This window comes from Mytilus edulis, chromosome 4 (assembly GCF_963676685.1).
Source record: "Mytilus edulis chromosome 4, xbMytEdul2.2, whole genome shotgun sequence".
Taxonomy (NCBI): domain Eukaryota; kingdom Metazoa; phylum Mollusca; class Bivalvia; order Mytilida; family Mytilidae; genus Mytilus; species Mytilus edulis.
The window spans coordinates 21,542,232-21,563,723 of record NC_092347.1 but is presented as its reverse complement, the minus strand read 5'-3'; the positions used below and the strand labels follow the sequence as shown (position 1 = coordinate 21,563,723).

The 21,492-nt window shown below is 32.1% G+C and overlaps 1 protein-coding gene across 13 annotated transcripts in view; it reads right to left on the bottom strand.

Annotated features, from left to right (window-relative positions):
- The window catches only part of LOC139519197 (long-chain-fatty-acid--CoA ligase ACSBG2-like), a 50,162-nt gene extending 29,334 nt beyond the window's left edge, over nucleotides 1-20,828 (bottom strand). For 3 of the 13 annotated variants that reach the window (XM_071311088.1, XM_071311087.1, XM_071311086.1), the window contains exons 1-3: nucleotides 20,533-20,569; nucleotides 7,156-7,219; nucleotides 5,034-5,614 (exon numbers count right to left, since the gene is read on the bottom strand). In XM_071311088.1, the coding sequence (XP_071167189.1) occupies nucleotides 5,034-5,614; nucleotides 7,156-7,219; nucleotides 20,533-20,560 (673 nt within the window). In that variant the 5' untranslated portion in view covers nucleotides 20,561-20,569. Of the gene's footprint in view, nucleotides 1-3,408; nucleotides 4,215-5,033; nucleotides 5,615-7,155; nucleotides 7,220-8,992; nucleotides 9,062-9,371; nucleotides 9,503-10,281; nucleotides 10,317-13,411; nucleotides 13,505-15,416; nucleotides 15,436-20,532; nucleotides 20,570-20,648 lie in introns of those variants that run through there. The other 10 variants (XM_071311093.1, XM_071311090.1, XM_071311089.1 and 7 more) reach the window with 10 other exon arrangements.
- Nucleotides 20,829-21,492: the final 664 nt, after the last annotated feature.

The window sequence follows — 21,492 nt, the reverse complement described above, 5'->3', positions numbered from 1 at the left end:
ATTGAATGATTTTGAGAAAACTGAGGAACTAAATTCATTCTTTTTAATACACTTTTTTTCAATCCCATCCATGGAAGGTTCTTCCAACATCATGTGACATACACATGAAAAAATGGACCACATGGTATTTTTCACTGCTTCTGGGTTACTGTGGCTGGTGAACAATCAGTCCTTGAGTGTATCATCTACCTTAGTACTCCTGTACTGGCATAACTTTACTAATACATTTTATCTGTCATCAATGATGTAACTTTTTTTATTTACAAAGGTTGCATTTCAATCAATCATAGTTTCACAGTAGTTCATTTTGACTGCAATTATTTTTTGTGTGTGGTTTTTATATGCTATGATTGATTTTTAGCTCTCAGAACTTTTTGTCTCAGTCTATAAACCTGATGCAACAAAAATCAGTTCTGATATGGCAAGTCTTTATAAAAAAAAATCATAATTCAGAACATAGGCAAGTTAAAAAACAATGGTTAATATGTTGCAGACATCTCTCATTCCACTCAATGATATTCCCTTCAACTTCTATGTAAACAATATCTTGTAGCAGATTAATTTTTGGATAAGGCTAACAACATATGAGAAGTGGCTGCCTCCTCAGTTTTTATCCAGGCAATTGAGGCAACTGTTTTTCCTTAATGACAAGCCTCAAGTTTCAACAGAAAATATATGCATAAGTTGGGGTATTTTATACAGAAATCTTCTCTGATATACCTATATTCAGTTAAATATTTATTATGATTTGGATTTTAAATTTGTTTTGATAAGCAGAAGCCCAGATAAATCATAAGGGCATTACATTATATCAACTCTACATTGGTGTGAAAATGTATGTTTACTTTGGCCTATCTTCTGTAAATACTATAACTGTAATATTTGAGTGGGTACATAAATTATACAGGTATCTACAGTTTATATATATACAACCATACCATTTGATGGTTAAGTACTCTATTGTTAAAATCAAATTAGATAAAATAAAGTAAAACAACCTAAAAGTGTTCACACAAATCAGTATTTTACAGGAGCTATGTTTTAGATTGCTTCTAGTTGTTTAATATTGTCTTCTTGTCAGGCTATCTAGTACTTATATTAACTAGGTCTCTTGATCAAAATAACAAACAAAAAGTCAGTCAGCTGAATCAAAATTAAATGTCCTATAAATTCTTTACATATGTATAAAATTTCAATCATATCTTATAATAATAATTGTTAAATGTAATCAATTCAAATAAGGCAAGGTTGATCAAGTTTCTTATTTAAAGGGCTTATATTTTTATACCATTATAGAAAGTTATTTGAAAGTTGAAACATTATTATTAGGTTATATTTTCAGTGTACACAAGATGGTTTCTGATTCATTCTTTCTGGCCTATTCTCTTCACAGGTTTTCATGTGATAGGCTTTTTTTAGCATCTAATAGATAATAGGATAGCATCCTCTAGATCTTAAGATATTTTTTTTTATATATAATGGGATAGAATATAAGAGATCATAGAATAGCATCTTATAGATCTTGGGAACCAACATTTCATAGATCATAGGACAGCATCTGATAGATCTTGGGATAGCATCTGATAGATCATGGGATAGCATTTAATAGATTTAGGGATAGCATTTAATAGATCATAGGATAGCATCTTATAGATTTTGAGATATCATTTATTAAATCATGGGATAGCATCTTATAGATCTTTGGATAGCATTTCATAGGTCATGGGAAAGCATCTTATAGATCTTGGGATAGCATTTCATAGATCAGGGGATAGCATCTTATAGATCATGGGATAGCATTTCATAGATCAGGGGATAGCGTCTTATAGATCATTGGATAGCGTCTAATAGATCATGGGTTAGCATCAAACATGGATAGTTTCTATAATATATCAGGACAGCTTCTGATATATCAAAGGATATAGCATCTAGTAGATCATGGGCCAGGATGGGAGAGCATCTCATAGATCATGGGATAGCTTCTAATAGACCATGGGTCAGTATCAAATAAAAATTGATCATGGGATAGCATTTCATAGATCATAGGATTGTATCTTATAGATCATGGAATAGTGTCTAATAGATCATGGGTCAGTATCTAATATATCATTGGGATAGCATCTGATATATCAAAGGAAACAGCATCTACATGTAGTAGATCATGGGATAGCATATGACAGACCATGGGACATGTATACTTCATATTTAAGTTTCATTAATTGAAACAAAACACCAAGATGCAAAAATTTTGTCCTACATATTGCATCATTTGTCATAAGATCTTTCAGATAACTATATATATCTCGACAATTGACTGTTTATAATTAGCCAGGCATACTGTGAGCCATCTGATTTTGAATTGTCACCTAGTATTCTAAATCTGCTCTGTCATTTAAATATCTGTACTACAAAGGTATGCTACAGGCTTTACTTGGGATTTTGTCATGTAAAACATGTATACTTTGGACTTTGCACTCATGAGAATTTTTGCTATTTTGCGTGATTATGATTAAATTTCTGTCTGATTCTATTCTACATTGCTTTAAATGACATTACGTGGACTTTGAACTTGCAACATGAAAAAGTTAAACCAATTTTCATGATTAAAATAAGCACTCAATATCTTACATTTTTGAGAATTTATTGCACGTAAGCAATACTTATAGGGCTTTGAATACATAAGAACAAATTCCTTAGGCAACTTAGGAGTTTAAACTTATGTAAACAGTTATGGAGGGTAAAACTTCTTACAGTTACACCATCTAAAATATTCTAATGAATTTCTATTTTAAATCATTTATTAAAGAATTGAATGCTTCTTTAAATAATGTTCATGATCTTATTGGGCTGGAAAAGCTTTGACCAAAGCACATTTTCTATGAAATGTAGAAGCCTTCTACTAAAATGTGCATATGATCAATGCTTTACAACCCTACAACATAAAAAAAAGAAGCTCTTATTCTTAAAATTGCATTTTTATGCTACAACAAAGCCTGCAGTCAAAGCTGTTGTACTTTGTACAGAAGTAAAATATTATATTAGAGTGCCTTGCAAATGTTGTAATCAAAATCTTCAGACTAGCAAAAATGACTAGACAGACACAATATGCAGAATCCCAATTCGCAATCGACCAGCATTTGCTATTAATCAAAAATTTATGTGTGCAGCAGAAGCAGCATTGTTCATTGTTCATTGTTAGATAATTTTTATAAGCTTACTTGCCCTATATATTTTTAATTAACCATGTGTACAAATCAAACAATTTTTTATGATTTTTATAGAACCAAATTTATCTTATACATATAGGTCTTGATTTTAATACAACTAAACTGCTTTTTAATTTCATGTGAATAGTTCTATAACTACAAAACAAATATAACTACTGCTTAATGTACAATGCATTCTCACCTGATGTTGATAAATTCATTGTCCAAACAGTCCAGTACTGAACAAAATAAGTCTCTCATCCAAATGTAGTGCAATATTTAAATACATCCAGTTTATATAGAAATTCAATTCTTTAATCTCACTATAAAATCTCTTGTTAAATTTTGAAAATATCTAACAATTATAATTCTAGAGCAAAATAAAAATAAATCTAGTTCTACAAAAGTCACTATTCACTATTGCAATCAAAACATTATAATCCTGTTACAGAAACTCTTGGTCACATTCATGTAGGTATTTAATTACACACTGTTAATGAAGTAACAGAGTCCACATTAGACCTTTGTTTATAAATCAAATAACTGTAAACAAAATAGCCTCGTAAACAAAACACATCAGATACAGTTGACAAAGTTTGAAGAAATATATCTTTTGGAGATTATCATGTGAACTGTGAGGATCTTGGTGAGAATATGTATTACAAATGATATCGTTATAAAGGTGATAAAACGTACAGGTAGACACAGGTGATATCTATAGGTAGATTTGGTTGATTGATTACAATAATAATACACTTTTCTATTAGACCCATTCAACCGTGTTAAGATCAATGAATGTAAATACGATTGTTTGTTATATCTTATGTCATTTAACGAGGAAATGTCAACAATTGTTTTCCTGAACATATTAAATTAATTCAATGTGTTGTTATTTATGATGGTTTATATTTTAGTGGTTAACATGATTTGTTTGTCTATCTAATTTTAGCACAGAGCACAACAATTGTTAGTTTCATTTTCCAAACTGCATCTTCAGATCAAGTAAATAAATTAGGGAAATAGAAATGTATTTTTATCATTCAATGACAGCCTCTGTTTTGTTGCACATGACAACAAAGGGGGAATAACTCTATGACTTCTATGGTATTAACATATCAGTATTTAAATGCATGCATCTTAGATTATAATCTAACAATCACAGAACTTTGAGTTAATGTTACTTAATACTGGATACTTGAATGTATTTCTTTTTACATTTTAAGTTTAATATTACTTACAAAGCAATTGAAACCATGGAATGAAATTTGATTTTACAAAATACTTAAGTAAGTCGAATGTTGTTCTTGAGGGTCAATATAGGGAAGTACTTTATTTGAGACATAAAAGACTTTCTACCATTCTATTGTACAAAATGGCATTAATCCAAAAACAATACAGACAGGCGAGGCTACAGAACATTCTTATGTTTTAATTCAAAAATTTGATTTCAGAACAATTTGGTCTGTGCACAATTGGGATAATGACACAAATACTGCTAACACCAATCTTTAAGGACTACAATTTGTCATGCATGCCTCTTTTAAATTGTTTTGCATTGATAGATTCAAGCTCAATGCCTAAAATGGAACCAAACTATAATCAACTTAAATATTCAGTTGTCTTCTTTTACTTTAGTGCATTAATCTGATAAATTAAGTCCCAGTAATCTTATTGGTATAGAATTCACTAATATGTCATAATGTGTCCAACAAATTACATTGATCTTTAGATATATATTAAGTTGGTCAGGTGTCACAAGAATCAGGGTATATATATAAATAAGATGTGATTTGAGTGTATATGAGCAATGTTCTTTTACAAATTTACCTTCGACTGACAAAAGAACTGGCTTTGGTTCATATATCTCCTTTTGCAAAACAACATCATTTTCTACTAAAGCCTTTGTTTCCTGTACTGTTTTTGTTATTTCAACAGTTTTTGCCTCTGATACTATTTCTTCAACATTTTTGTTCTCATTTTTATTTTCCAGATCTATTTCTTGTAGCATGTTTGTTTTATCTTCTTCCGTTATCAGATTTTCACTTGTGTCATGATTTTCATTTTGTTTAGTTTCTGCAGTAGTTTTGGCATTGGTCTCATTGTCATCAGTATCTGGTCCTTCGGTAATCACATCTTCTCTGATTTCTTCTTTAGATTCATTTTTACTGATATTCCTTTCTTCAGTTTCCATGGAAACAGATTCACCTTTTTCAGTCAATACTCTTTCATTTTGATTAATGTCCTCTATTTTTACATTATCTGTAGAAGGTTCCTTTTTATTATCCTTATCTTCATTAGAGGAGTCAGAGTGTCCATTGACAATGACCTCACCATTAACCTTTTCTGTCACATGACCATTTGCAGCTCCTTCAGAGGTGACATTGATCTTTGTTACAAATGACGAGCTTCTAAAAGATAAAATTAATTAGGTTCAGTCGGTTTGATTATCTGGAGGTGGATATTAAGTCAGTCTGTTTGATTATCTGGAGGTGGATATAAAGTCAGTCTGTTTGATTATCTGGAGGTGGATATAAAGTCAGTCGGTTTGATTATCTGGAGGTGGATATAAGTCAGTCGGTTTGATTATCTGGAGGTGGATATCAAGTCAGTCGGTTTGATTATCTGGAGGTGGATATCAAGTCAGTCGGTTTGATTATCTGGAGGTGGATATCAAGCCAGTCGGTTTGATTATCTGGAGGTGGATATCAAGTCAATCGGTTTGATTATCTGGAGGTGGATATCAAGCCAGTCGGTTTGATTATCTGAATGGGGATATCAAGTCAGTCGGTTTGATTATCTGGAGGTGGATATAAAGTCAGTCGGTTTGATTATCTGGAGGTGGATATAAAGTCAGTCGGTTTGATTATCTGGAGGTGGATATAAAGTCAGTCGGTTTGATTATCTGGAGGTGGATATAAAGTCAGTCGGTTTGTCTGGAGTACAATTTTCTATAGGATTTAATTCAGACCATCAATAAATCAATTATCTAAAAAAAAAAAAAAGAAAAAAGAATGGTGCCCACAAAAATACAGTTTTTGAACTTTCAACATATTTATGTTTAACAAGGTGTCTAACAGATCTTTTTTAAGTAATGATTCATAAACAAAATATTACAAGATTGCATATATGCTGAAATGTATATCAGTCTTCCAGAAGGTTATTTATCCTTCTCCAACAGATTGTTCAGACTCTTTTAAGGAGTATTTGCTCTTACTTCTTTATACCCTGTACACCAGAGAAGAAGCAGATACCAATACTTACTCTTTATACCCTGTACACCAGAGAAGAAGCAGATACCAATACTTACTTCTTTATACCCTGTACACCAGAGAAGAAGCAGATACCAATACTTACTTCTTTATACCCTGTACACCAGAGAAGAAGCAGATACCAATACTTACTTCTTTATACCCTGTACACCAGAGAAGAAGCAGATACCAATACTTACTTCTTTATACCCTGTACACCAGAGAAGAAGCAGATACCAATACTTACTCCTTTATACCCTGTACACCAGAGAAGAAGCAGATACCAATACTTACTTCTTTATACCCTGTACACCAGAGAAGAAGCAGATACCAATACTTACTTCTTTATACCCTGTACACCAGAGAAGAAGCAGATACCAATACTTACTCCTTTATACCCTGTACACCAGAGAAGAAGCAGATACCAATACTTACTCCTTTATACCCTGTACACCAGAGAAGAAGCAGACACCAATTTTAAATCAATCAAATAACCTTGTCCACCCAAGGACAGCACACTACCATGAGTTCTCAAAGGACATTTTACTATTCCTGATGAAAGTAAATTATGAATTGTACACTATGTACACTGAAGAAGAAAATTTTTAAGTCTTTATCATTTGACTGAAAATTAACAAATATCATCCTCTGAAATGCCAAACAAATAGTTTCATATGAAATAATGATTATCTTGTACATACAAGTCAGAAGAATCCCCTGCCTCCTTTGGAACACCACCACTCTCTACTTCCGACATTTTAATTCCTGAAAAATGTAATGAAATCTTTATTAAGATATTAAAGTATCTCCTAAAATTGTTTACTCTAAATGCAATACCTTTAACTTATATTTGTGTAGCCAGTTTAAGCATGGATAACCATTTAAATAGACAGCCTTTAAAATAATTCTTAAGAAAAAGTTCACTTACATGTATAATTCTCACATATTCAAGAACAAAATAGTCTACAAGGAATTTAAATTGATGTTATTTGAACAGAATACATTTAAAAGATAATTCTCAATCTTAAGATATCAGGTCAAAAATTAGGTCAATTATTTCTATAAAAGTATTATACATGTTATACATTCATGCTTATTTTAATAACTTTATTATGTAAAATACTTGTCTGGGAAGAACAGGATGAAGTTTATGTCTTTAAAGAAAGTAATGTTAAAGTCAATGTCCCAGTGCATTCTTCTGAAAATGATTTGAGAGATGCACTTTCCAATTGTGAATTATTGCATGTTTCTATATCAGGTAAATCAAGAGTATGGTTGGGTAGCGAGCTGTTTGCTAATTTTGAAGTAGCATTAATTGAGTTGAACCCTGTATGTCACGTTAATAAGTTTTAACCTGGTTAAATTTAGAAAAAGAATTTTGAAAAATTGTTGTGAACTTTTGAGTCTGTAGAAAAAATAGGCATATTTTTTTTGTATTCATACTCTAAAATCAACCAATCAAAATGCTGGATTTTATGCTTAGAGCATGATTTTCATGCACTTGAGCACTAAGCAAAGTTTTATGACTTCAACCTTTTATCTTTAAAATATTTTCTCTAAGTTTACTGCGAACCAAATAACATTTGGGAGCAGTTAATTCTCACAACCTTTGGGAGTGCAAAAGTAATGCATTGACAAATATAATTTGTAACAAGTTTGTCTTGTAAACTAAGATTTTCCTATTATATGAATACTCCAACAAAATAAAAAAATGTGGCTTATTGAGAAAAAAAGACTATACATGTTCATGAAAAATCAGTAGTTTTACAGTTTCACATTCATTTTCTGTGACAAACAACATGAACAACATATGAATAGGATTAGTTTTATCCTATGCAGCTATGCAGAAAAAAGTGCTACTGGAAAACTAACGCCAAGGTGAACCAAAGAAACTATATAAAATAATGCCTCCAAATAATGAAATATCTGTGTATTTTGAGAGGAATTGCCAACCAAATAAGATTATTTGAAAAGAAAATTAGGGTTCTTAATCAAATAAAAAATTATCATTCCAACAGAATTCATCTCAAGTTCATGGTAAACTACCTGAACCAAACATTTTGTACTAATTTCCCACGATCACATTTCAATGCTCAGTGAATAGTGAAATGGGTTAAAACCTCATTTTTTAAAAAGTTCATATCGTAATAAACATTAGTACTTAGTTTGAAGGTGATGTGACCACAATTTTAATAGTAAACTATTGTAACTTGATACAGGGTATACTATGGATGGATGTACACACTGATCAGAAAAAATAATACCCCACTTGGAGAGAGGGCATAATAAAAATTAATGCCTTACATATATGATCTGTCTAGCGTTCAATGGTGTAGGATATGAAAATGCTTGGAGCAACAAAATAAAAACATATACTATTTTTGTAAATTTTTCACCTGTATAAATTTATTACAATGCATGGTCCTAATTATCTTTACTATACTTAAACAAGACCCTCAGCTCATTTACATGTTCATTGGGTTTGTCAGGGTTTCTTCAAAACTCATTTTATATCAATACATCTATGCATCTACTTACTGTTGATATAAGGGCTGATCCTTCCCTGGGGTGGATATATTCAAGTGTGAAATAGGGCTACTAGTTTTACTGAAGAACATTTGAAAACAAACTTTTGCACTTAATTTAAAGAAAAGGACTACTTTTATGCATTATTCAAGAAAACAAAACAATGGTATTATAACAAAACATCACGACTGGTCATTGTTACCTGAACAAAGGTAAACTGAGGTGACTAGTCTACCTTGTGAACACCTATCAATTAAAGTATGTTATCAGATGAATACCTAGTATATACTTGAAAGTGTAATAACCATGATAATAAATTAAAGTATTTTAGCCTGAAATAAAATGCAACATCACACATTAACATGTAAAACAGAGTTAATGAATTACTTACCCTTGTTTTTACTAAACAAACCTTAGTACGAGGGAATCTCAGGTGAAAACGACCACACCTGTATCAGAATAACAATTTTTAGGTATCTAATACTCCTACCATATCAAGTAATAAAATCATGAAGACCCAACCAACCATGGAAGTATCCTAATAATCATGTCATGTGTATCGTATTTGTTATGTCAAATTGTATAAATTCCTACCGTTCATAGTACGTAAAAAAGTAAGTGTTGTAGGTGAAAGTCTTGTAAAAATTAACAGTTTTTGCATAAAAAAAAGTCACAAATTTTAAAAGTATTACAATACGAATAAATGAAAAGTTTTATCCTATTAGAAACATTGGGATTTTGATAAAAGTGAAAATATGAATACTAAGTACAATTAAAATTTTATTGAATAATTTTTATACAAAACAAAACAAATTGATAAATTGATTGATTGATCGACTTAATTGCTTAAAGTCTAGGAACAATTATTACATTCATCATGTTCATGTTTAAACCAACAGTGAAAAGCAAACTTGTTGCTGGTCCCTTATCTTCTATATTTACCTTCAGCATGTTTATTACCATTGGACTAAAACATTATAATGCAACCAACAATCAATCAATTTACCATGTTATTATCAAGGAGCGCAGGGGTGGATTTAGAGGGGGCCCAGGCCACCCCTTTTCTGGGAAAATTTTGGTTGATTATATAGGGCATCCCTGAAAAATGACCAGAGTGGGCCCCCTTTTAGGCAGTCAGTGGGCCCCCACTTATGAAAAATTCTGGATCCTCCACTAGAGCATGAATGCAAAAAATAAACAAAATAACACAGTCTTAAATCTTTGATGCCTGAGGAACCATGTTCTTGATTTTTATATATACAGTTTTGTTTTATGTAAGTTTCTGTTAACATGGTTCTTACCTGACAAATGTGTATTACCCAGGATATTTACTATTTTTGTAAATTTAATTATTTACTTCCCCTTTTAATACATCCTTATTTTAATCGTCTACTTATACATACTTAGTATAAGAATTTTGCAAAACATTTCTAATCTTTATAAATGTATCATTAAAACTTTCTTCCTGGGCGTATTTTCAATACAGACAATGAAAAATAAAGGATATTTCAAAAGAAAAACTTGTGATCTTTTCATTTAAATAAATATTCAAACTGTTTTCAGGCCTTTCAGAACTTATAAAACACATGAGATAGAACACATTGTTGAAGTCAGGAAAGTTGGTTTCATCAAGTAGTTCTTACGTTTAACTTGATAAAACATTGTTTTCCTGGTGTTTTAAGTTTTAGTTTTATATATTTATAAGCGATTATGTTTGTTTGTTTGTTAATCTGTGTATTATTTTCATGTTTTGTACTTTGTTTTAAATTGTCCTTAATTGTTAAAATTATCTTTTAGTGTGTATTTTTTTTTGGAAAAGGGGGGGGGGGGGGGTGCAGATTTACAGTGAATTTTTTACACTCCACAGTTGAACATCAATGACCTTAAATATTTATTTTCTTATCCTGTGATTAATAGGTCTGTGTCTCAGTAGGGATTATATTTCTCTATCCTCATAATTACTATAGATTATTGACATAACTGATGTCATTTCCTATGTATTTAAGTCTTCATATACCCTTTCCTTCCTAGTTTATTGTTTTAAATGCAAAACTTATTGTTTTATATAAAAACCCGGCCAAGTCCTCTCTGTCAGAGAGGACTTGGCCGGACTGTGTAGTATTTATATTTGTATCCATCTGATGTAGTATTTGTATTTGTATCCATCTGATGAGTTAAGCCTTTTTCAATTGATTTTTATAGTTAGTTCTTATGTTGTACTGTGACACCACTGTTCCAGGTTAGGAAAAAAACATACAAAAATAAAGCAATGTAACAGGTGTCTGGGTAAACCAGAATACAGCAATGTGACAGGTGTCTGGGTGTACCAGAATAAAGTAATGTGAAAGGTGTCTAGGTAAACCAGAATAAAGTAATGTGACAGGTGTCTAGGTGAACCAGAATACAGCAATGTGAAAGGTGCATACGTAAACCAAAATAAAGTAATGTGACAGGTGTCTAGGTAAACCAGAATAAATCAATGTGACAGGTGTCTAGGTAAACCAGAATACAGCAATGTGACAGGTGTCTGGGTAAACCAGAATAAAGGCAATGTGACAGGTGTCTAGGTAAACTAGAATAAAGCAATGTGACAGGTGTCTAGGTAAACCAGAAAACAGCAATGTGACAGGTGTCTGAGTAAACCAGAATACAGCAATGTGACAGGTGTCTAGGTAAACCAGAATACAGCAATGTGACAGGTGTCTAGGTAACCAGAATAAGGGCAATGTGAAAGGTGTCTGGGTAAACCAGAATAAAAGCAATGTGACAGGTGTCTAGGTAAACCAGAATACAGCAATGTGACAGGTGTCTAGGTAAACCAGAATACAGCAATGCGACAGGTGTCTGGGTAAACCAGAATACAGCAATGTGACAGGTGTCTAGGTAAACCAGAATACAGCAATGTGACAAGTGTCTAGGTAAACCAGAATAAAGCCGTGTGACAGGTTTCTAAGTAAACCAGAATAAAGCAATGTGACAGGTGTCTAGGTATCTGTGTAAACCAGAATACAGCATTGTGACAGGTGTCTAGGTAAACTAGAATACAGCAATGTGACAGGTGTCTGTGTAAACCAGAATAAAGTAATGTGACAGGTGTCTAGGTAAACCAGAATAAAGTAATGTGACAGGTGTCTAGGTAAACCAGAATAAAGGCAATGTGACAGGTGTCTAGGTAAACCAGAATACAGTAATGTGACAGGTGTCTGGGTTAACCAGAATAAGGGCAATGTGACAGGTGTCTGGGTAAACCAGAATACAGCAATGTGACAGGCGTCTAGCTAAACCAGAATACAGCCATGTGACAGGTGACTAGGTAAACCAGAATAAAGTAATGTGACAGGTGTCTAGGTAAATCAGAATACAGCAATGTGAAAGGTGTCTAGGTAAACCAGAATACAGCAATGTGACAGGTGTCTAGGTAAACCAGAATACAGCAATGTGAAAGGTGTCTTGGTTAACCAGAATACAGCCATGTGAAAGGTATCTTGGTTAACCAGAATACAGCCATGTGAAAGGTGTCTTGGTTAACCAGAATACAGCCCTGTGAAAGGTATCTTGGTTAACCAGAATACAGCCATGTGAAAGGTGTCTTGGTTAACCAGAATACAGCCATGTGAAAGGTATCTTGGTTAACCAGAATACAGCCATGTGAAAGGTGTCTTGGTTAACCAGAATACAGCCATGTGAAAGGTATCTTGGTTAACCAGAATACAGCCATGTGAAAGGTGTCTTGGTTAACCAGAATACAGCCATGTGAAAGGTGTCTTGGTTAACCAGAATAAAGGGAATGTGAAATGTGTCTGGGTAAACCAGAATAAAGCAATGTGACAGGTGTCTAGGTAAACCATAATAAAGGCAATGTGACAGGCGTCTGAGTTAATCAGAAGAAAGCAATTTGACTAGTGTCCAGGTAAACAGGTGACAGGTTTCTGGATAAAGCACAATAAAGCGATGTGACAGACACCTAGGTAAACTGGAATTAAGCTATGTCACAGATGTCTAGGTACTCCAGAATAAATGAAATTGAGAATGGAAATGGGGAGTGTGTCAAAGAGACAAAAACCTGACCAAAGAGCAGACAAAGAACAAAGCACTGTGACAGGACTGATGTGTCTTGGTAGTCCAAAAATAAAACAGTATGATAAGTGTATAAGTAAAATGAAAGAAAGCAATGTGACAGATGTCTGGGTACACAAAATAAGGCCATATGACAGGTGTCTAGGTAAATCAGGCTGGGACTCATGCTACTGAGATATTGTGGCATAAGATCACCTTGCACTATGCCTGGTGTGTTAGACGTACGACGGTATGTATGTTCAATGTCCTAACTCAAATTAGTCTTAATCATGCAGATATTAATTTACAGATCTCTTACGTACTAAAACAGAATGTTCTTTCCAAAAGCAATTACTCAATCTTTCCAATACATACTTTTTTTTACCTGATGTCTTTAATCCCAACCTCAAGTAAACTAGCTAGATTATAATGTTTTTGGTTTATACACCAAAATTTTAATTATAAAGCAAAAAATAACAACCCTTGAACCTCATTCAGTCATATGTAATCTTTTCAAGTGACTAAATCTTATGTTACAAAGAAAGAAAAGTATCATGAGTTTCAAATAGGCAATTAAGATATGTGGAAAATTGACACTCTTATGATGCAAATAATTGACTCGTAAGGTTTAATTGCTGTAATTTTGACATATATGAATATACAATAAGAGTATGTCTAAAGTTGTTAATGGCTTAAATTTATTATTTTAAATTCAAAGTTGTTGAAGTGACTTTTCGATCAACTGATCAAAACAACTTTATTTTCTCACTTTTCAAGTTCTTAAATCTGTATATTAAAAATGTCCATCAATCTTGATCTTGGCATAGATAATAAGACAAGTATGATGAATTCTTATTATTATTGTAAAATGTTGAAATTAAATTAAAGGTTGGGTAAGCCTAAAAAATAAACCACCTTAAATCATAATTTTATGAAAAAAAGCCACACTTCCAAAACCTTTTATCATATAAAGTTACAGAAAAAAAAAGACGTCTCAATATCTCTTATTACAAAATTTTAAACCATAACATTTTACATCATGTACATTGAAGCACCATTATTAGAAGACTCAGGTGATTCATGGTCCATTTTAGATGAATTTTAAATAAAAGTTTGAAAGATAGAGTTGTCTCCCTTTGGTCATTCATTCTTATAAACATGTATTTGTTTTTTGAAGAAATCTAGTAAGGTAAAATGAATTCAACTGGGTATTTTGAGAATAATACATTTCATACTATTAATTAATAACTAGTAAACTCTCAGTAGAAACTTGAATATACCAAAGCTACATTTATCAGTATTCAAATACATGTACATGTTTTATTTAAAATAGTTAACTTCAAACCAGAAGCAGAACAGCTTATAGGTACATCAGGTATAATCCATTTGTAATTCAAAGTACTAGAAAACAGTGTTTTTGAGGAAAGAGACAGGATTCAATTTTAAAATATGTAACTCCATTAATGCTACTTGTAATCTACTGGCTTAAAGTCATATGAAACGAGTGAGTGGTGAAAAATAATGTTTGTCCAATTCTTGAACCAATGCATGTATACATCATAAACTTAGTCATCTGTGCACGATTTTATCATTATTTTCGCAAATATATCATATAATCGTCAATTTTTTTTCTCTCTGTTTGTTATGATTTAACAAATATGGCTGCTCATTAAATGCCGTGTTTTGAAGCCGAGTTTTACCGATTGTCACCTTATAGTAAACAAATCACAAAAAGCATGGGTATTGAGCACGTGTTTAACATGTATAATCAGATATTTGTTTATTTCAATGACAGATCCATGCGTATTGTGGTCACCGGATTTTTACGAGGAGGGTTACGCTCGGGTCACTATGCATACGGAAAATATGTCGGCGAATTGCTTGCTGGAAGCAAGCAATTAAATATAAGTAAACTTCTTCTAAATGTGGACTAATTAAAGAATTTTCATCAGAAAAAAGTATATGTACATAAGTTGTATAATGAAAACTATCCATTTAGTTATAAAAAACATATGCATATTTTTTTTTAATTTGAGGTTTCTTATGACTTTAATGAAATTTCAAGACATCTGTTGTGTTTCAAAATAAATGAAAGATGAAAAGGGCAACATCATGAACATGGATAAATCTATATATGCTCTTACCATTAAGGGGCTGGGGTATAATACTGTAAATCTGCCACTGTCTATGAAATATGGTACTTGCATGACAAATTTAGGTAAATTTTGAAAATTTAATTCCTTTCAGACTGATCACTGAAGAAAAGTTAATGAATTTTCTGAACTCAAACTGTAAAAGTTATTTAATTCATTCAAATGTTGACTGATGATAATGTGGAGATAACAAAGACATATTTTACCATGTAAAAGTCTGTACTTACTAATATATTATAAAAATGGTCTGTTTCCCTGATCAACAAAAATATAACTATCATGAGAATCAACATTAAAGTCACTGTCTGATAGATGGGAAAATGTGGACTTTACCCTAATGACCACACAAATAGTTTAAGAGTACATTAGTGTCTAAGAAAAGATAAAGTTAATACTTAATCTCGAGGTGTGCAACATCATAACTTTAAAAAGGTGTAAACATTCCAAAGGTATGTTAATCAGTACATGTACATAGAAACTATGGTATGTCATTTTCTTCACTTATTTTTTTAAAGTTTTATTTTCACTTTTACTGAACATGCTGAAGCCTTTATGTCACTTGGTTAAATAAGTTGAAGTCTTAGAAAACTCTCAGACAGGCATGAAATTCTGAGTATCACATCCATACAATATTAATACATGTAACATAATAATATTTTACAACTATCAATAAACAAACTTGGCAAAATGGTAAAATGTTTTGCCTACATGTAAATAATTAAATAGACTAAAAAAATTACTAAATATTGTAGAACATGAATTGATCCATCTAAAAAATAAAATAAAAACGAGAAAAGCTGACGCAAGATTTATAAAAGAGTATCACAATAGTGGATGGGGACAAACAGTTGGAGTCCCTCCCCCCCCCCCCCCCCCAAGAGTCCCCTTTATCCTTGGATTGGAACCCACTTTTAAATATGGCTGGATCCCTCCCTGTATCACATATATTTATTGCTAGTTACCAGGTTACAGTGTGCATGTATATGTCAATAATGAAACACTTTCAAAGATGTGTTTTCTGAAACATTTAATTGTATGAACATGTACTGAAAGGACACTTTTTTATATTCTTTAGAAAGATATCCCTCTTTAATATTTTAGTTTCTCATATCTCTGGTTAAAAAAAAGGTAAACAAACACAATCCTATGCTTCCAAGCTAATAGACTATTATCGTAAATACGTTTTGATCCAAGAGCTATAACTCTAATAATTTATTCGTTCTTTTACACAGTTTCAATAAAATCAAACAAGAAAAGTACGTGTGAGAGCATTTGCAATACATTATTCCAAATAACTCATATTTCCAATCTGTAAAACACCCTTAACAATATTGATCAGCAAGGTTTCTTAAACTTGTCCTAAAAATTGCTCAAATAAACCTTTGACATAAATGTAATAAAAATCAGACAAGAAATATATGCATTAGAGTACTTAAAATGCAAATTTCTCAACAATTTACGTTTTCAAGGGGTATTACTACTTCTTTGAATTTTATTTAGTATCAAATTTTTCACCTGTCCATGAAAATGCTGATTTGAGCTTTAGAAATTGTAACGGGAATGAGTTTTCCAGAGTTCATGCATCAAATTTGGAAAACAAAATAAGTTACTGATAATTAATACATATGTGAGTAACACACTTTATGTTTGATATATCATGTATGCTCTTGTTTAATGTTAATAGAAAATCATAGTAGCAAAATAGTTTCAACTTCTTGTTGTGGTAAAAAAACAAACAAGTATGTATGTTGTGTTTGCGCATCCAAGACTTATAATTTCACTTCATTCAACTGATTAAACCAATAATTGGATAATATTGTATGAACACATTCATAACATACTTTTATTTCATAAAATCTTCTGTTTGTATGGTTTCACCCTCAAGATTTTGAGCGTCCAAAATTAGGCAGAGAGTTCCTCCAATGTCCGGTGATCATACCTGCCAACTTTTGAAAATGCCCATGGGGGTTTTAGCGCGCGACAACAATTTCAAAGTTTAAAATTCTTTGCGACGACTATTTTGCGCGAAAAAGTGTCATTTTTGCATGATTTGTAAGATGAGCTTACATCCCTTTTTTTCAAGTTTATTTGCATGATTCTAGTTATTATATCAGCAGAAAATATGAACATGTAGCTGTAAGACCAGGAATTATTTTCATGTGTAAGGATACTAAATAGTTGTTGACTTTTCCAATTTAAAATTATACACAAAGAAGGACTTTTATCAGGTTGGGAACAACACATAGGGATCCCCCCTCAATGTTAGGACATTAAAAACCACTTTTTAAGTACAAATGAGCATTCATATTATTTGAAGAAACTTTTCCCAAAGAACTGTACATCTTATGATCTATCATTGTCTATCTGGTATTATATGGTCAACACATGTCCAAGAATTTTGATATGTTCTTGGCCTTATATCTTCTGTATTATTCAAAATAATAGGACTCTTCATTTAGAAAAGCTGTTCCAAATATAATGTCAGAATTTCCCATTTTTAAGTTAACAAATCTACATTTTCCTATTTAATTTTTACAAGAGTGACCCCTTGACTAAGGGTTGTCCCTCATTTAAGGGATTTGTCATGTTGATGTGGGGGGGGGGGGGGGTTCCATGTGGAAAATAATGAAGAGTACATTTTCCTTCAAATGATTGAATACATAAATAAAATTATGTTACAGTAAGTGTACATGTAATGTCAATAAATTAGTGAATAAACTACTATTTATTATATTCATGGTAGTACTGCATCATTGAAGTTTGTCAATCAGCCATGCTTTTATTCTTATTCAGTGTAAGAACCTCCTTGCAGTTGAAAAATCATTTGCCATGTTCACGTTTTTACAATTCTGACCAACAAACAGAGGAATACAACACAAGTTCAATATCTAGCATGTTAAAACAATCTTGAGAGAAAACGTTTTTGATTGGCTGATTAATTTGATCATGAAAAACGCAAAATTTGATTGGCTGAACACGATTTTCCTCCATTGGACACAGTTCAAAATCGGGAACAACAATATTTTTCGTGTAAATTTTCACCAAATCGTGTTTTAGAGGGTTTTTCAGGAACACGATCGTGCAATCGTGACAAAGGGTCAAAATCGTGTAGTACACGCCTAAATCGTGAAAGTTGGCAGGTATGCCGGTGATTTCGCTCACACCTTCCTTATTTTGAATGAAGGAAAGATTTTAAACTACGAAATATAGCTGAATTTGAACCAAACACACTGCCAAGGATGCAGAGCAAAAATTATTTTAATCTGATATGAATTAGTCATAAATAAAACACATTTTATCTGATGTAATTTTATTAATGGACATGATGGAAATTGGTCAAATATTACATATTTGTTTTTTGTTCATTTTTTTATTTAAATAAGGCCGTTTGTTTTCTCGTTTGAATTGTTTTACATTGTCATATTGGGGCCTTTTATAGCTGACTATGCGGTATGGGCCTTGCTCATTGTTGAAGGCTGTACGGTGACCTATAGTTGTTTTAATGTCTGTGTCATTTTGGTCTCTTGTGGACAGTTGTCTCATTGGCAATCATACCACATCTTCTTTTTTATAAATCATGGCCTTGCAGTTATTAATGAACTCTTTGTAGTTAAGGCCACACCAATTTGATTCCTTGTTCGACGGACCCGCCCGCGCCTATTTTTTTCAGAATTTTTTAATTTTTTTTTATATAACCGCTTCACGCATCCGGAAATGTAATCATGTCCATTTCCCGCACCATTTTTTTTGTAAATATTATAAAAAGATATCAACATTTGTTTTTAAAATCACAGTCTAACCTGTATACATTTGTATAACGATTTTAAACATAAAAGCACCCCACCACACTTTGTAAATATCTGTGAGAATATTTGTTTCAGCATGAAACCTATTTATCCTAAGCGGGAGTGCTCCGATATAAATTTATAACAGTGGAAATACCTGTAAAGAACAAAAAATTGATTACTTTCCCCCTTACTTATATTCCCTATCAAAAAATGTTCGTTGTTAGAATAAAGTACAAAGAACTTCTGAAGTATTTGCCTTCAACTGCAATTATATTGTATGCTGGCGAAACAAAACTATCCATAGCCGCTGCATGTTTATGCACCTGTCCTGATTGATTGAGGGGCCTGTCATTCAGCAGTTACATTTTTTGATGTTGTTCATTGGTTTTTTCCCGATTGGATATACATGATATATAAATTATATCGTTGGTTTTCCTGTTCGAATTGTGTACGCTAATAATTTTGGGATCCTTTATAGCCTGCTGTTTGGTCTGTATCAAAGCCCTGTGTAAAAGGCTGAACTTTGACCTGTGTTTGTTATTATCAGGTTGAGAACAACCCTCCCTCAGACAAGGGGTCATTTTACTGATGTAGAAAAGAAAATAGAAATACCAAGGATTTGTATATAGTTCTTCTATACAAAACCTTTGAGAACTTAGAATTTTGTACTCAAAAAGATCAGAGTTGCATCATATTTCTAAACAACTTTTTCTAAAAGAGGGGTTCACTTATTTTGAATAATATTAAACTGTTAAAGTAAATGTGTTAACATGGTTAAAGTCCAGGAATATTACAAAATTCTTGAACATGTTTTGACCATTTAATACCAGATAGATATATAGTTCTTTGAGAAAATATGAGCCTTTTTGTACAAACAAATATATTATAACTTATATTGATCCCTCATAAAACATGTAAAAGGGATATTTATAACATTAAGAGGTTGTCCCTAAAATGATTATGACTTGGATGGAGAATTGTCTCATTGTCAGTCACACATACATAGACCAGATTTAATTATTTCTTGGTGAACAGGGAAAAAATACTTCAGAAATTAAAGAAATGACAAAGTACAAGTGATAAATCAAGCTTTAATATTGTAATATTGTAAAAACATACTATTTTATGTTTACAAAAAAAAATTATAATCGCTCGCCTTTACTTTTCAAGCTTCGCCTCAAAAATTTGCAAATTAAATATATTTTTATTAAAAATTTTCAAATCGCTCACTCGCCCCAAATTTTGGAGTCCAAAAATCCGTAGAACAAGAAATTAAATTGGTGTGGCCTAATAACATTAAAATACGGACTACCATATCTATGCTAGGATGAAATTTGAAAAAAATGGCAGGACAGGAGTTTTGAGTAAGAAAGGCAGGATGAGCATCTTGGCAAAAAAATGCAGGATGACAATTTATGTAAAAAAAATCAGGATCGAAAAGAGTGAAAAATAAAAAGGCAGGACAGAGATTACAACTTAAAAAAAAAAAATGCAGGACAAAATTTTTCATCCTAGCCCCCTCATAAAAATCAAATGGTAGCTCCCTAACGCATACCAGTCATCCAGTCGAATGGCATTATCATATTATCCGCCCCAAAACATCTTTGTCTTTGATACGCGCCCTTGCATGTGGTCTATGTATGACAGTCCACACTGTAATATTTCACTTACAACAGAGATCAAATGCGACTCCACGGAACTTTTTACGAATTTCTAAAGCAATAAACAATAATTACTAGTTTGTGTGTTCAGTACATCAAAAACGATCGATGTAAATAAAGACAGGTCTGTGGTAGAATTCGTCTTAAGTATTTCCCGCCATAATAATTTCAGTAAAAACCAACACAACGATCCCGGACGAATAAAAAACAATATAAATTAAGTATGTTGATCCTGTGTACCATGACCGACACATCTATGGATATTGCAAACTCAATTATGACAAGGAATATGACATATGCTTGCAAGTTAATACCATAGATATAATATGATACCTTACTGAAAAAGGTCACTCGTCCTGGGAAATATAAATCCACCGTCCATTCGGACATTATAAGGTATTGCTCTACATTACAGACCGCGACTGTTTGTAAAAGCAATTGTATAAAATAACTATATATATATATAGAGGCTCTAAAGAGCCGGTGTGCATATTAAACATGTTAAAAAAGGACGCAGATGGATTGATGACAAAATTGTGTTTTGGTGATAGTGATATGTGTTTGTAGATCGTAATTACCGTTTACTGAACATTCTTCAGCGCTGCTTACAATTATTTCTATGTATAATAAACTTTGCCCAGTAGTCACAGTGGAAAATATTTTGTAAAACATTACTAAATTTATGAAAACTGTTAAAAATTGACTAAAAAGGGCAATCACTCCTCAAAGAGTCAACTGACCATTTTGGTCATTTGACTTATTTGTAGAGTTTACTTTGCTGTACAGAATTGCTGTTTACAGTTTTCTCTATCTATAATAATATTCAAGATAATAGCCAAAAACGGCAAATTTCC